The 16,801-nt window shown below is 37.4% G+C and overlaps 1 protein-coding gene across 3 annotated transcripts in view; it reads right to left on the bottom strand.

Moving 5' to 3' along the window:
- Positions 1 to 738: 738 nt before the first annotated feature.
- Rim2 (replication in mitochondria 2) overlaps positions 739 to 16,801 on the bottom strand; it is an 88,975-nt gene continuing 72,912 nt past the window's right edge. For 2 of the 3 annotated variants that reach the window (XM_067768766.1, XM_067768767.1), the window contains 6 exons: positions 4,716 to 4,932; positions 4,529 to 4,599; positions 4,222 to 4,353; positions 2,380 to 2,653; positions 2,081 to 2,298; positions 739 to 907 (listed from right to left, as the gene is read on the bottom strand). In XM_067768766.1, coding sequence (XP_067624867.1) covers positions 781 to 907; positions 2,081 to 2,298; positions 2,380 to 2,653; positions 4,222 to 4,353; positions 4,529 to 4,599; positions 4,716 to 4,932 — 1,039 coding nt within the window. In that variant the 3' untranslated portion in view covers positions 739 to 780. The remainder of the gene's footprint in view (positions 908 to 2,080; positions 2,299 to 2,379; positions 2,654 to 4,221; positions 4,354 to 4,528; positions 4,600 to 4,715; positions 4,933 to 16,801) is intronic. The other variant, XM_067768768.1, reaches the window with a different exon arrangement.

Genomic DNA, 16,801 nt, shown 5'->3' with positions numbered 1-16,801 from the left:
AATGACATTTTTACGTGAATCGATTTAATAGTCGAGGTTTTGACGTTGAACGATGAATTTTTAATTGGTTTAGTTTTCGAATGTTCATAGGTTTACGAAAGTGCACGATTCCTTGGTGTCCGTACTTTTCATATAACCTATGTTCAGGCACACTAATATATCATGGCATAGTTAATAAATTCATCATAAAATTTAAATAAAATAAGTATTTATCGGGTATTTGTAAACTGATTGCTTCCTATTTCTACTACTAATATTTTTCGAAAATTCGCAAAGAAACAACACAGTTAACGGATGTCAATTCGACTTGGGAGCAAAATGGATGCAATTGTCAAAAAATGTGTCTGTCGAGCAAACCTCTTGTGATTGAATTACGATAGGTACTCTAAAATAGTTATCAATTCTTTGTACGATTTTTTCGCTTTTAGCATAATTTGGCTTCAACGCTTTATTTTTTAATTTTGATCGCCTCAAAGCCTACTTTACTCATACATAATTTATAATATCTTTGTTTTTCTTTTTTGATGACAACAAAGTTGCATAGTAACTTTGTAGCTAAATATAAAGTTTGGAAAAATAAAATACTAAAAAGCTTGTACTTATACTCTAAAGCCACAGAAGCACATATCCTACACAGTAATACAACCTGTGTATAATCATGTGCTTATATGTATGTGTGTATGTTGTGTAGGCATGAGTGCGTTTACATTTAGGCCCATTTATTATAATCACACTTTGTTTTTTTTTTTTCTTCTTATTTACTGCGAAAATGAAAGAAATCTAAAAGTCGTAGAATTCATTGCCTTTATTATTGAACCTTCGCGTTAAAACATAAACGACACCTTCGTATGTGGCCATCATTATAGCCGTATTAGGTATTTGTCGCACCAATTGCGTCGCTAAGCCTCTGCAAGAAAAATCAAATTTAAATGTGCATTAATTAACAATAATAAAATAACTACGATAATATTTCAACTGAACCAGATATTAAGCAATCAAATCCTGTCGCAGGATTAAGATTTTTATCAAAAAGAGCAAAAAGTATGTTGTTGTTGTAGTGAATATACACATCCTGAAGCTTTTGAGGAGTGTTGTCGGTGTTGATTACCCTTTGCAGACCTTGGGAATGTATGACCTTGAACCTTCTAGTCCATCCCTCCCTCCACCCCCTACTTCCATGAGGGACTTGGGGTCGCCAGAACGTCGGCTGTTAAGAAACAGGATTCGCCACGGGTAGCGGATGTTGAAAATCGGGTTGCAGAAGCTATAAATTGCGCTGGCAACCCCTAAAGAAGAATTTTTAACTGTTTCTTCTTTGCGTCTTAAGGCTTATGACGAGACTGACTGAACACTGCCTTTTGGCGTCACATGCTTTTAAATAAGACCTTCTCAAGTGCGGGTTGGAGGCGGAAACAATAGAGCACGTTTATGTTTCCAGGCCCAAAATAGAACATATGACCCGTTTAACTTTCCCTTAAATGCCACTTTGTGCGAACTTTATAAAAAAGAAGCGTTTCATAAAAGATGGCGGATTAAAGTATTCTACAAACTTTTTCTTCACAAAATTTACAATTGGGCCATTCACAAGAGTCGCATATTCATTGTAAAGTTCGAAGTTGTTTCCATGGTTTCCAATCTAAAATTTGCTTAAAATAGCACAACATTATCAAGGTATGCGCTTCGTTGTGTTCTATTAACTGAAATATTTCCCGACTAGTATTTAAATAAACTCAATTCTGATGTGCAGCTAATTGTCCCAGAGTTTGGCAAAATGAACTTCTCCCCGAATTAACTCGACTCGAATAACAACCAAATAATCACGAGATAATGGTTACGACGAAGTAACTAAATATTTTTGATACAATTCCAAAATTAGTCCGGAAGTCAAGTTTGATGACCTATCTGTTTTATATAATAATCCGCTGAGGAGTAAACACGGCCGTGAGAATTTTTATCTAAGATGAATAGCAATCCATTTGTATCAAACAATGAACTTTGCTCTAAGTCAAAATTAAATCTTGTTGCTTCACTTTTATATAAATTTTTTTTACTTCGGGGATATTTACTTAGTTTTACTTACCTATACAATCCAGAACGTCCCTCCTCCTTCCAGACGGTGTGCAATGTTTGGAAAAATGTATTATATTTATTACCCTCCTCACGCAGTCTTGTTCGCGCCACTTCATGCGGATATGCAATACAGGATGCTACAGTCTTTGAAATGGCACCAGCCGCCATAAACTCCAGAAAATCTTTCGAGGATTTTTTATCTGCGGGACGTGTGTTGTGCATTTCAATCTACAGGGAGAAAAAATTAAAAATATATAAAATGTTAATAAGTAACATTTATTGAAATATTTAAACACTCATTAATCTTACCAATTTTGATTTGATAAACTCGTAAATGACAAAGTGCACCATTGTCTCACAGATGCCAAAATAGCTAGCTGTGATGCCCTTGTAGAAACCAGCAACGCCACCTTGCGAATAAACCCGATTGACGCATTGCCGCACAGTCATTTGCACTTTGGAATTATAGTCTAGCTGTAGGCGCGTCTTTACAAACCAAATAGGATTTGTTAGTGAGGATGAGACAAAACCAGCGCTGGCAGCACTTACTATGTGCACCGGTGGTGATTCAGTTTGCATGAAACTGAAAGTAAATAAATATAGAGGAATCAGGTATGATAAAAAAATTATAAATGCACATATGTATATTTGGGGTGGTGAAATTGATTTAATATCTAAATAGGAAGGAGATTTTTTTCTTGAAAACAATCCTAAAATTAGCCAGAAATAGTGCTGAAATTATAGAGAAAACAATGCCTAATGATCCGAAGATAATACCGAAACGAATCCAAAACAAACCCGAAATTATCCCGAAATAGTTTTGAATTGATCCCGACGACAATATCGACGTGTTCCGAAATGATCAAAAACTTATCTTGAAGTCAAAGAATGATCCGAAGTTGTCTAGTTCGAAATGATCAGGTAAAAGTCTTGAAATGGTCTAAAAACAAACCCGAAATTTTTCAGAAAGTCTCGATACAAAAACGAAATTGTTAATTAACGGTCTCGAAGTAATTCTCAAATTATCCTTTTAAAAATTTCTGAAATATTTCGAAATAGCCTAAAATTGGTCCGAACACAATCCTGAAAATCGCGGAATGATTCCGAAAACAGAACCGAAAAAATATCTGAAATTATCCTAAGACAATCCAGATAGGATCTCGAAATAGCACGCAAAATAACCCGAAATATCAGCAAAAGAATTTATCCCAAAACCCACTCCGAAGTTATCTCTCAAAATCGTCTAGAAACTTTCCCGAAAAAGTTGCACAAAATAATCCCGATATGATGCAGACAACTCTCGAAAGCATACCTTAAAGTTATCGAAATTATTGCGAAACTGTGCCGAAACGATCCCGAACGAAAAATTGTTGGAATAGATCCGATACGATCCTTAGAACAATCCCACAAAGCTGACGGAGGCAGAAATGGTGTGACACCGCCCACTTTTTAAAAATTGTTCGGAGCTCGATTTTTATAGCCCATATATTTAACACCTCCCTCCCTTCTTTCACAAAACATACAGTTGGTAGTTTCACCCAGACTTCGGCTACCTATGTGGCAAATTTCATCAAAATCCACAAATACGGCTTAAAAATAATTAAAAAGCAACTTTACCCAGGGGCCGAGGGAACCCTTTTTTGGCATCCATTGGAATATAGATATTTTTAGACTTCAATCGAGATCAAAATTTCTATATAATATATTGTAGCAATAAGGACACTCCCCGAAGGTTATCGGTGTTGATGGTCCTTTGCCGGATATAGATGCGGTACGTTCCGGTAACAAGCATCATTACGGTACTAGCCCGACCATCTCGGAAACGATTTAGAATGACCACGTGGAGCCTTCTAGGTCATACCGCCCTCCCACTGCCTAGATCCATGAAGAACTTGGCTGCTAAGGAAACAGGATTCGCCAGGGCAGGTGAGGTGAAAAGTTTGGTGGGAAAAGCTATAAACTGCGCTGACAACCCCTTGTAAGGGTTGTGCTACACAACCCTTTGAATCAATTTAGTATTTTGGTCGCCTTTTACGAAAGACATGCCTGCCGCGGGTATATTCTATGCTCCCTAACCCGATGGGGTTAGACTATGGTATTAACATTTGAAGAGGTGCGACTGATTGGATTTTTAGTAATTTTTCAATTCACCTTAAACTATTCAAAAAATGCTTTGTTTGTGAGTAGGTGCAAAAATATATCGCCCGCGATGGTGCCACGCCAATAAGATTTGGTCCCAGACCTTTGAATAAAGCACGCGGTCCTTCATTTTGTACTATGTGCCTGCAAGAAAATTAGAAAAAATTAAAATCGTACACAAACTTATCAAAATATATATTAAAGACTTGTTTTCTCGTTTGGAGATACGTGGTTAAGTGCTTCGAGAGCTTATGTTGCCGTAGCCAAGAATAATTTCAAAGGAGGTTATTTCAAAAAACAAAACCGCTTGCTTACCCACCTCAAGCACTGTATGATGCTCATTGTCTTTGTGGAGGTGGATGAGATGCCGCAATGTGAGATTGCCATTATCTGTAATATGACAAGAATGCATAATTTAATATTATTTATTAATAATAAACATATATCAGTAAGTGCGTATGTGTATAGAACAAAAAGTAGTTAATTTTGAGTAAAATTGGTACTACCCTACGCACACCCTCAATCACCTGTGGCTGTGATCTTTTGCGCAAAATTGTTGTACTTAATTTCCGTCGCTGTTCGGGTCGTAATAATTCGCTGGATCCATTTGTAGAGCCTGGTGGTTCGAGGCGTATCGGGCCAAGAAAGGAATTTGAGCTCTGCAAACGGGTTTTCACTACCTCCAATGGGCATGTGACGACAGCACCAACCGTACCAGCAGTTCTAAAAATGTGCAAAAAAAAGTTAAAGAAATGTATTTAAATGTTGCCATATGTGAATACTACTTTATAAGCAATGTGTGCTTGAAGGAAATGAACGTGAAAAACTTAATTGTTTTTGATTTTATTCATTTGTTAAAAATATAAAATAAATTTTATATTAAATACTGGCCCGAAAGTCATCGAGAAAAATAAAAAATAATAAAAAATAAAAATACAAAACAAATAAATGCAGGGCGCGATAACCCTCGAAGAGATTTTAGGCCGATCTTCTCTCCCAATTTGCGTCGTGCTACTTTTAGTTTTTCCTACAAACTATCGGGATGGGACCTACTTGTTTAATGCCGACTACGAACGGCATCTGCAAGGCAGATGAGTTTTCACTGAGAGCTTTTCATGCAGAAATACACTCGGAGTGTTTCTAATTCAAAAAACTTGTTTCTAAAATTTTGATGTTGCTTTGCCCGGGGCGTGAACTTGCGATCTTCGGTGTGGTAGGCACAGCACGCTACCATCACACCACGGCGGCCGTTCCGTCAGTTAAGTTAATTATTTTACATTTTCTGCTGCTGACGGGAAGATGCCTTGCGACGTCTTGTTTCTTTTGCTTCTGAAAATATATAAATTGATTTGCGTACTCATCGCCGATGCACTTGAAAACTAAGTGCAGAGTTTCGTTGTTATTTTTTGGGCCTGTGCCAATGAAGAACATTTGTAATAAATCTTTTCAATATAGTGATGGTATTTTCTTCAATTTTGGAAGTTCGTCCAAAGTTTCACTTATGACACGTCTTCTAAGGCATTCACCCCTTGGCTGTTCCTGTTTGCCTGGAAATTGAAGAATTTTCAATTTTTTCTCGACCGCAATATTTTAATTATGGACGAATTTAAAGATATAGACTTGGGCGCAACCCAGCACAATTTTTTTTTTATTGCTATGTTTCATTGTGGTTTAGAAACCTGGGACAACTTTTGCTATGCTTTAGCGTGGAGTCACATGTTCCTCATTTGTTAAAATCCTTCTGCGTCCATTTATTGTCACTCTTCTAAGCCGCTAAGCATTTTCGCTACAACATTATTAAGTGTTTGGCCGACTCTTTGCTGGAGCATTTGTCGGTTCTTGTTCTGAGGATCTTCAGCCTTTTTCATTCAGCTTTTTAAATTGCCGGTTTCCTCAGATAATTTGGGTAATGTAGCAGTTAACACGTCATCTGCTCATCAGTCAATGAGTGGATAGAACTGCAAAGCAGTTAAGCAATTACTGACACATAAGTTTTCTTAATGAGGATACATGCAAGGTTAGAAGTTTCAGTCTGAATTCATTCGTCCATCGGACTACACATTTTTTTTTAATTTTTTTGTAGCAGACCTTAAACCTTCTACAGTTTATTTTATTTCATGAGCTGATTTTTTTTATTAAAAGCAGCATATTTCTATTTAATTCATTCAAGCCGTTACAAATTACCGTTATATGAACAAAATAGGATAAAAACAGTTAAATGTAATATTTAAGTATCTATCACCACTAACGGTAGTCAGTAACTAAGTAGTAATCAAAATTTCTGATTCAGAACTAGACCTAAAGTACCAAATAAGTACACGTTCGAATGAAACTAGATTTTTTCTAGTTCAAAAATCGACAGTTTGACCTTTCATATTTAACAAATATTTGATCAATAGATAGCCTACAAAAAACTTTTAACAACTTAAGAAGCTTCGACTATGGAGTATGTCTTCTCTTCCCCCTATACCGTAAAACCTATCCCACTGATTTTTCAAACTGATTCGGAACTGTCGAAATGTGTATAAAATTGTACTAGAAGCAAGTTGAAGGCATATAAATGAGATCGAGTGCGGACTAGTAGTTATTCTGCATACACTTTAAGTGCACCAGTTTTAAACTAGAGATGTTCCTTGCATAGCAGATATATTTCATATTTCATATCTTTATTAAGTCAAATGGTAACAACCTTACTGACTAGATTACAGGTTAACTTAGTACTAGTTTAACAATTTTAAAGTAAGATTTACTGAGATAAGTAATAGGACTCAATGCGTGCCTTAAACAGAGACCTTGGCATGGCAAAGTCCAGGTCAAGGCTTCTGGATAGGCGATTAAATTCTACAAGACCTCTTATAAGAGGTGCGAAACTGAAGTAATTCGAACGCAGCACTTCAACGCGGAATGTACTGTGAAAGCGGAGAGCTCTGTTAGGGACATTGAAATTCAACTGCCCAAGTAGTTCTGAGCAGTCAATGGCACCGGATATTATGTCAAAAATAAACATTACGTTTTGAACAAGACGTCTAACTTCAAGTGGCAAGACATTGATAAGCATGCATCTTGCATTGTAGGGTGGCAGGGGATTAATAAAGTGCAGAGGTTGAAGAGCAAATCGTATGAACTTGCGCTGAATTCTTTCAATTCTTAAAGAGTGTGAGGAGTATATGGGATTCCAGATGACTGATGCATACTCTAACTTGGAACGCACTAAGGCATTGTATAAGATTTTCCTGGTATATGGGTCCTTGAAATCCTTGGCATATCGTCGCAAGAAAGCTAAGTTGGTATAAGCCTTTGGTATGAGAAAGTTTACATGATTACAAAAAGTAAAAGATGAGTCAAAAATTACGCCAAGATCGCGAAACTCATTAATTGACGCAAGAGTTACATTTGAAATCGAGTACGCGAATGAAACCACATTCGTAGACTTAGTATACGTCATGTGGCAGCATTTACTAATATTGAGTCGCAGATTATTTTGACAGGCCCAATTATTTATAGTATTCAGATCTTCTTGCAGACGCAATGCATCAGAAGTACAGGAGATTCTCCGAAAGAGTTTTAAGTCGTCAGCATAAAGCAAATAATTGGAATTGTTTATGCATGAGCCAACATCATTAATAAACATTAAGAACAAAATAGGACCAAGGATGCTACCTTGTGGTACACCCGAAGTTGCTGAGAATTCATAAGACTTAGTTCTCTCGATTTCAACAAAAGATATTCTATTTTCCAAATAGGACTTCACCCACGACAGAAAGCTTGAGTGAAAGCCCATGTTTTCAAGTTTCCACAGAAGTAATTTGTGCGAAACTGTGTCAAAAGCCTTGGAAAAATCCGTATATATGGTGTCAACTTGACATCCATCCTTAAACGCAGAGACACAAAACTGAGAGAAAACAGCCAGATTTGTAGTAGTCGAACGTCCCGCAATGAAACCATGCTGACATGGATCGACTATTTTATTTATAGCGAATGATACTTTGTTTTTAACTACCTTTTCAAAAAGTTTTGAACATATATACAGTAGAATAATAAATTAACAATACAAATTCAATCTAAATAAATTATTTTAATTACAATATTTATCAAGAATAATGTGGTGAGAAATTTAATCGCTTTTAAAGTTGTCGGTAGAAAATGTTACACATCTTATGGAAGGGAATATCAACTGAAATTTTCAACCAACTGATTTAATCGACTGTAATTTAATATTAAGTCTATGTAATAAACACGAATGTTTGTACCAGAGAACTACAACTGCCTGTTTTTGACTGCAATTAAGTAATTCACTGGTCGATGCTAATACACTGACATATTTCTCCCTGCAAAAATCGTTGGATCATGTGGTCCACTGGAGTACTTACCATTATACTCCACTGTAATGCAGCAATGGACCAACTCATGTTTCTACACGAACATATAATATGTAAGCCGATTATTGATGGTTGTTGTTGATGTTGTAGCAATGTTTCGCCCCACCTTATAGCTGCGACCGATCACAAATTGTCATCAATATCCTCTAACGGGAGTACAAGAAAACTTGCTGTTTCGACAGGGGTGGACCATAATGAAAGGGGTGTTAGAAGCGTTGGTTCCACATTACAATTAAAGAGATGGTTGGTGTCATGTGGGGGCACATTGCAAGCGGGGCATACATTTTGTATGTCGGGGTTGATTCTGGATATGTAAGAGTTTAACCTGTTACAGTATCCAGAACCAAGTTGATCCAGAGTGACTCGTGTTTCCCTGGGGAGTAACGTAAAGGCACCGTTTACCGACCGGCCTCCTCTATCCGACCATTTTAGTTTTTATTGGTTTAAACATGTAAAAAATAGCTAAAAAGCCGTAAAACCGACCCCATTCAATTCGAGAAAGCATCGTGCGTCAATTGTCAAAACTTGAGTTTCAAACGTTAACGGATACTCTGTCAGTTTAATAAAAGCTACGCAGCAGTACAGTTCGCATCAAATTCGATGCGAAAAAAGCATAAACCGGACAAAAGAAGAAGTGAGATTTTTTTAAACTATTCAGTGGTAAGTTTGACATTTATTTATTTTATATGATTTATTAGTGTTTTAACGTCTTTAAATTTGAATATGCAAGAGAAATTTGATTATCTTAATATATTAATCGGTCAATTAATTGTGGACGGAAAGAGGGGCTCTACAAAATATTAACATTCCTAATACCGACCATTGGTCGGTAATAGAAATTTGCAAGTTTGTAACTTAAACTCATTTTCTATTTTTTTATGTTGTTTTGTGAGTGTTTAGTGCTCATTTACTTATTCTTCAAGATATTTTTTTATAATACACCGGTATCCGACCTATTAATACTTTAATGTATTTTTTGTAATTTACGTTAAAGTTTGCTCTATTTTTTCGCTTTATTTCCAATTCATTTCAAAAAACCAATCGGGTTTTAATGTCTTTTACTTTAAGTTTATTAGATATAATTGCATAATTACTATATTGTTAGATTATTGTAAGTCCGTGGAAGTAGAAACGTTCTAAAAAATTTGAATAAAACTCGGATTCGAGGATTTATTAGGTAAATTTGGGTTTGGTCGGAATCTGGATACGATTTCTTTCGCTGTCCCTGTTTCCGTCCAACTCCGGTGCTTTTGGTTTTTGTGTGCTTGTTTGAAATCGCATGTATTTTCCAGGTTATTCGTCATGGATAAAAAGAAAAGGTTGAAGTATTCACAGGAGAATATGGAAAAAGCGTTAAAAGAGATAAGAGAGAAAAAAATTAGCATAAACCAGGCTGCGAAAACGTACAAGGTTCCAAAAACAACGATATTAGAAACATTAAAAGAAAAGTATAAAAATCCAGGCAATGTAGGGGGTCCAACGGTATTGACAAGCTCTGAAGAGATGTATCTGGTGCAATGGATTCTAGAATTGGGTGAAGTTGGTTTTCCGATAACGAAGACCCAGTTGCTGGACTCTGTCACTAAGTTAATTAAGAGTTTAAAACGTAAAAATACTTTCAAATATGACAAACCGGGTAAAAAATGGTATAATGGGTTTCTAGCTCGCCACCCGGTAGTTTCGAAAAGAGTTCCACAATCTCACAATATGCAGAGCCATGGTTTCGGAGAATAATATTAGGAGTTGGTTTTCAAAAATACGGCAGTATTTTGTGGAAAATTATTTATTGGAACTTCTCCAAGATCCCAAACGTATCTTCAATTGTGATGAGAGTGGCTTTTATCTGTCGCCTCAAGAAAAGCAAGTATTGGTCAGAAAAGGCTCGAAAAAAGTATACAATCGTACTGCTAACGACGAGAAAGAGTGTTTGACGGTTTTACTTACAGTAGCTGCTGATGGGACAATACCTCCTACATTGGTAATCTTTCCGTATAAACGCTATGTTCCGTCGCATATCACAGCCAGCATGCCTCAAGGGTGGGGAATGGGTCACTCTGATTCTGGGTGGATGACCAGTGAGGCATTTTTTGAATACATCACAAATGTCTTTCACCCATGGTTAAAAGAAAAAGGAATCAAAATGCCAGTCGTTCTTTTTCTGGATGGTCATTCATCCCACATTAACATTAATCTGAGTAAATACTGTAAAGAAAATAAAATAATTTTGATAGCATTTTATCCCAATGCTACCCCATCGTCTACAGCCTTTGGATGTAGGGGTATTTTATCCTTTAAAAAATTGTTGGCGTAATGATGTCCGAGAATGGCGTATGATAAACAATGGGAACAAAATGCAGCGATCAGATTTTGCGAATATTTTGCATAAGTCTGTGAATGCAACACTTTCGCCTGAAATTATTTCAAAAGCATTCCAAACGTGTGGGCTCCTCTATCCGTTTAATGAGGATGCTATAGATTTCTCGAAGCTAGTAAAAGAAATCCCCAATGACAAAAATAACAACCTAGCAGTATCTACTCCTAATCAACTCGTCAAACACAACACAGATAAGAGTCAACCATGGGATTTACTAAATGAAGTTGAAGCGCGTTTGCCTACGGAAGTTGTGAGTAAATTAAAAAACCTTGACTCTGAAATTGATCTTGAAGAGAGATTTCTTGAACTCTACAAATTTTGGAAAAACATACAATCTGAAAAAAAATATCTATGAATGAATCTTCCTTTCAAAATAATCTCCCTAGCAACTTAGATCAAACTGCTTCTGATATAATCATTACTGAAGATTTTTGGTTAGCTAATGATGACGCAATTGAGGCAACAATCGAACCAGATCGTTCTTTAAGTATAGTGAATTTAACGTCTCAGCCATCTACATCAAAACAAGCCCAAGCAAGAGATTCAGCTTTCAATACAGATTTAAACCTTCAATATGGGCAACAACAAGAGCAGAAAACACCAGTCAAGATATCAGAAGACAAAGCCACCGGGTATCCTACACCTTTTAAAAACGCCCTTTATTGGCCGGGAAATATAGAAAAGAAAGACCGCCATAGATAACAAGGGGAAATTAAAAAAACCAAAAATGTATCCCACTGTAGCAACTAGCGACCAATTCATGGAGTATCAACGACGAGTTGAGGCAGAGAAAGTAACTAAAGAGAAGGAAAAATTAGACAGAGCTCAAAAAAGGAAAGAAAAGAGCCAGCAAACTAAGGCAAAAAATGAAAATAGCCAGCAAGCTAAGGCAAAAAATGGCATCATAGTAAATATTTCAGAAGCAAAAGAAAAAATTTAGTACCCATAAGGTGCGTTTGTTGTTGTGCAGTATGAGGGAGAATATTTCCCCGGTATTGTAATCCAAAATATAGATAACAATTTGAAAGTAAAGATAATGACAATGAGTGGAAATTACTGGAAATGGCCGGTGAAAGACGAAATCCTAGTCTATGATATTTCAGACATAATTTGCAAAATTGCAGGTCCGGCTCTCGTAACAAGCCGTGGGACTTATGATGTTCCGGAAGTAAGCCAACTCCGACAGAAGAGTACTCTAACCCTCCATTAAACGCATATAAGTAGTTGTGTATATATGTATTAATTTATTTTTGCTAATTTTATATAAAGTTTTTAATAAATATTGAAGTAATATTCAAAAATATTGTGTTTTTTTTTATTTATTCTCCCTTTCTGGGCCATATTGCTGATTTTACAAGGAAGGAATTGGGTGGTCGGAATCTAGGTACTTAGTGGTCGGATACAGGAACATTTGTAGTCAGTCGGTCGGAAAACGGTGCTTTCAGATTATTTTCAGACTTAAAAGATTAAATCGAAAAAAATATATATTTAAGCATTTATAAGAAAAAATTATGCATATATTTTCAAATTAAAATTCCTTTTCTATCAGAAAACCATATTTTCTAATAACCTCTAGGGCTTTTATTTTATCTTTTGAGCGATTCATTTTGCGATATCGATCAGTGGTCGGAATTCGGTGCCTTTGCGTTATGCGTTCCTCTTCCACAAGTTTTGGGTACTGTTCCCCGAGTACTGGATTCATCGGGCAATTCCCGGCATAAAGGTCCGACGCCTGTTTGTGGAGTTCACCAAGGACCTGCTTGTGTTTTTTTGCTTCATACGGCTGAGTTCTCAGTTGCCGTATTTCCTCAAAATGCTTACGGAGATGACTCCTTAAGTCCCTAGGTGGTGCTGGATCATCAATCAGATGTCTGTTGGGATGCCCAGGTTTCTGGGTATTCAACAGGAACTGTTTGGTTAGCATCTCATTTCTCTCCCTGATGGGGAGTATTCTCGCCTCATTATGTAGATGGTGTTCTGGGGACATAAGAAGACAGCCCGTGGCGATTCTGAGCGCAGTATTTTGGCAGGCCTGTAGCTTCTTCCAGTGGGTAGTTTTTAGGCTTGGCGACCATATAGGGGACGCGTAGCACGCAAACGGCTGGTCAATTGCTTTGCATGTGGTAATGAGCGTTTCTTTTGAGGATTTTATTACGGCTCTGGATTTTCGGAACAATTGCGGCTACGTGCTCACCAAAATGTAGATCCTGATCAAACGTCACACCCAAGATTTTGGGGTGAAGGACAGTCGGTAGCGTAGTGCCATCGACGTGGATGTTCAAAATGGTCGACATTTGGGACGTCTAAGCTGTAAATAGGGTCGCGAATGATTTAAAATAAATTAATGTAAGGCGCGATAGCCTCCGAAGAAATCTAAGGCCGAGCTTCTCTACCAATTTGCGTCGTGCTCCTCTTGATTTTCCCTACAAATTGGCCGGACGGGACCTACATGATTTTATGCCGACTCCGAACGGCATCTGCAAGGCAGATGAGTTTTCACTGAGAGCTTTTCATGGTAGAAATACACCCGGAGCGCTTGCCAAACACTGCCGAGGGGCGACCCCGCTTAGAAACATTTTCTTCTAATTGAAAAACCTTATTTCTAAAATGTTTGATGTTGCTTTGCCCGGGGTGTGAACCCAGGGCATCCGGTGTGGTAGGCGGAGCACGCTACCATCACACCACGGTGGCCGCCGCGAATGATTTAGTCGGTGATAATGCCAGGTTTCGCGAGGCGAAAAAGCTGCAGAGATCAGGGAGGTAGCCGTTTATTCTGTTGCAAAGGTCATCGATCTTTGGGCCCGGGGCTGTGGCCATTATTGTGCAGTCATCGGCGTAAGAAACGATAGTAACTCCTTCTGGTGGCAAAGGTAGTTTTGATATGTAAAAATTAAACAAAAGTGGGGATAGGACACCACCCTGAGGCACCCCTTGTTTAATTCTTCTTGGCTTTGACATTTCGTTTCTGAATTGCACCGATGCCTGCCGACCACCCAGGTAATTTGCGGTCCACCTTTTAACACATGGGGAAGGGTAGACCCTTCCAAGTCTTGCAGTATCGTGCCATGGTTGACCGTATCAAAAGCTTTTGATAGGTCTAGCGCTACGAGTACTGTTCTATGGTGGGGCTTCTGATTTAAACCACAATTTATCTGGGTGCTAATGGCATTTATTGATGCGATTATTGGTTTTTAACGATTGTAATTACTACACGATGTTTATTGGACTGTGGGTACTCCATGGATTACTCTGATGTAATGCTGAGCTGGAGTATGTGGTCCAGTCCTAGGACATCGCAATGTTAATTGGACCATATTTTTTATATGAATTGTGGTTAATTTTGGAGCACTCGTTAGGTCCATAGCGAGTACTCCATACATGCATGCATGGAGTACTCGCGATTTTTGCAGGGCTTACTAACGCTTATCTCATAATCCAATACCCTGCCTATTGTTCGGAGCATGATGCCATCTTTTAAGGTGTTGGAAGTGGTAAAGAATCTTAATTCTGCATGATTCAACTTTGCCAACTTTTGAAGTAAGTAAATTTTATATTCGATCTAAGTTTATGGAAACTGCATAGGACATAAAAATACAATTCAACGCACAGTTTGAGGGAACGCCTGCACTTCTCTGTTCGGTATTTATGGCACAGATGCAAAAAGTATCTAATGTATCTGTATCAGTATGCTTGTCTACTATAAAAAGTTAAATTATCAATTGCGTCTAATTGCTAATTTGATGGTGTTTTTTATTTCAATTTTTTTCTGAAAATAACATCGGTGCACTTTGGCTAATTTCTGGAATGCGGTCAAAAATCAGATATTCAATATATGAGAAAATATGCGAAACGGCGACTAGGTATTAGCAAAAAACGAATATACAAAGAAATGCAATGAAAAGTGCTTTGGAAAATTGCTTGGGAAGAGTTGGGTTTTGTTTGGACCTGTCGTTCCTTACGACACGAATATAGTAGATACGATACTATTCTTCGAACGGTAAATGTCGTGTCTCTATTCGTTTCGGTTCTTAGACCAATTGTCGTTGGAACCGGAGACGTAAATCTATAGAGAATAATCAACGACGGACAGCAATAGAAATTTCCAAACTTGCGGTAGGTAATTCACCACACTTGAAGAGTAGCACCTACCCTGCAAAAATTGTTGGACTACGTGTTCCATTTTTTTCATGTTGGAGTACTTTAACAATACTCCCCTGCAAAAATCGCGAGCACTCCATGCATACATGTATGGAGTACTCGCTATGGACCAACGGAATGCTCCAAAATTAACCACAATTCATACAATAAATATTGTCCAATTAACATTGCGATGTCCTAGGACTGGACCATACACTCCAGCTCAGCATTACATCAGAGTAATCCATGGAGTACCCACAGTCCAATAAACATCGTGTAGTAATTACAATCGTTAAAAACGAGCAATGATCGGCTTACAATATGTTCGTGTAGAAACATGAGTTGGTCCATTGCTGCATTACAGTGGAGTATTATGGTAAGTACTCCAGTGGACCACATGATCCAACGATTTTTGCAGGGTCTTTTGCAATGCGTTTGCGGACCACCATCAGCCGATCATTGCTCGTGTTTTAACGACCGTGATCACGACACGATGACGATCGAACAGAGTTGCCAAAAGTAAAATATTGCATACAAATAACTGATAATAAAATTTTACTATGGCAACTCTGATAAAAGGCAACCGCGCAACTGGTTTTATGTATGCATACTATAGTATAGAGAAATATTCAAAGAGGAATTGTGTCGGAAAGAATTATCCGAGTGAATTTAATTTAAAAGACAAACAATTTTATTACTGAAAAAAAAAAAGAAATAAAATAATTAAAACCAAATATATAAAGGTAATATATGGAATACAGCGCACGTCACCAAAGACGTATTCAGAAAATGGAGAGGGAAAAGCTTGCGCGTAGATTGAAAAATGGAGAAAATGCGACGCTCTAAATTGAAACTCCAAATTATGCCGCAGGATCAGAGGTTATGGAATTGGTCAGCTCTCCTAGCATAGCACCAGAAGGTAATCATTTTATATTTTATACTACGAATATTCTTATGTTATTTAGCATTTGCGTGAGTAAAGAACTAATATGATTTTTTTATAAATTTTATGTTTTATTTTGGGTGGCTTCTCATCTAGCGATGGTTTTAAAAGTACTCTTCCATAGCTACTCCAAGAGTAATGCTTTGAGAGTACTTTCTTAAGTAATCTCCTGTGGGTACTCCATTAGGTAATCCATCGAGGGTGGTTTAACGAGTACTCTTTTGCTAGTATTCCAAGGAGTAATGTTTTGAGAGCAGTTTCGCAAGTAATCTCTTGTCGGTACTCCATGGAGTAATATTTCAGGAGGAGTTTAGAGACTACCGTTCCGCAGATACTCCATAGAGTAGTTTTTCTGGAGTACTTTGGCATATGATCCTCTGTGGATGCTCCATGGAGTACTACAGTGAAAGTACTTTGGAAAATACTCTCACGCATGTACTCTATGGAAAGCGCGAACCTGCTCCTCTCCTAGGACATCGCAATGTTAATTGGAGCACATTTTTTGTATGAATACAGATTAGTTTTGGAGCCCTCCTATACTCCTAAAGGAGTGTTCCTTACACTATTTATGAAGTACTCTCGTATTTTGAAGGGTACTTGAAGATTAGCAAAAAACGCGGTGTATTCATTGAAATTTCACAAAAAGTAATTGAAAATGTTTAAAAAGTAGTTTAATTGTGGTTATTATATCGAACTAATATTTTTCTAGCGTTGGAATTGATGAACTTAATGCCACATTTCCCCAATGGTGAATTACCT

The sequence above is a fragment of the Eurosta solidaginis genome, chromosome 2, assembly GCF_040869045.1.
Source record: "Eurosta solidaginis isolate ZX-2024a chromosome 2, ASM4086904v1, whole genome shotgun sequence".
NCBI lineage: Eukaryota > Metazoa > Arthropoda > Insecta > Diptera > Tephritidae > Eurosta > Eurosta solidaginis.
This window is presented reverse-complemented; position numbering and strand designations above follow the sequence as displayed.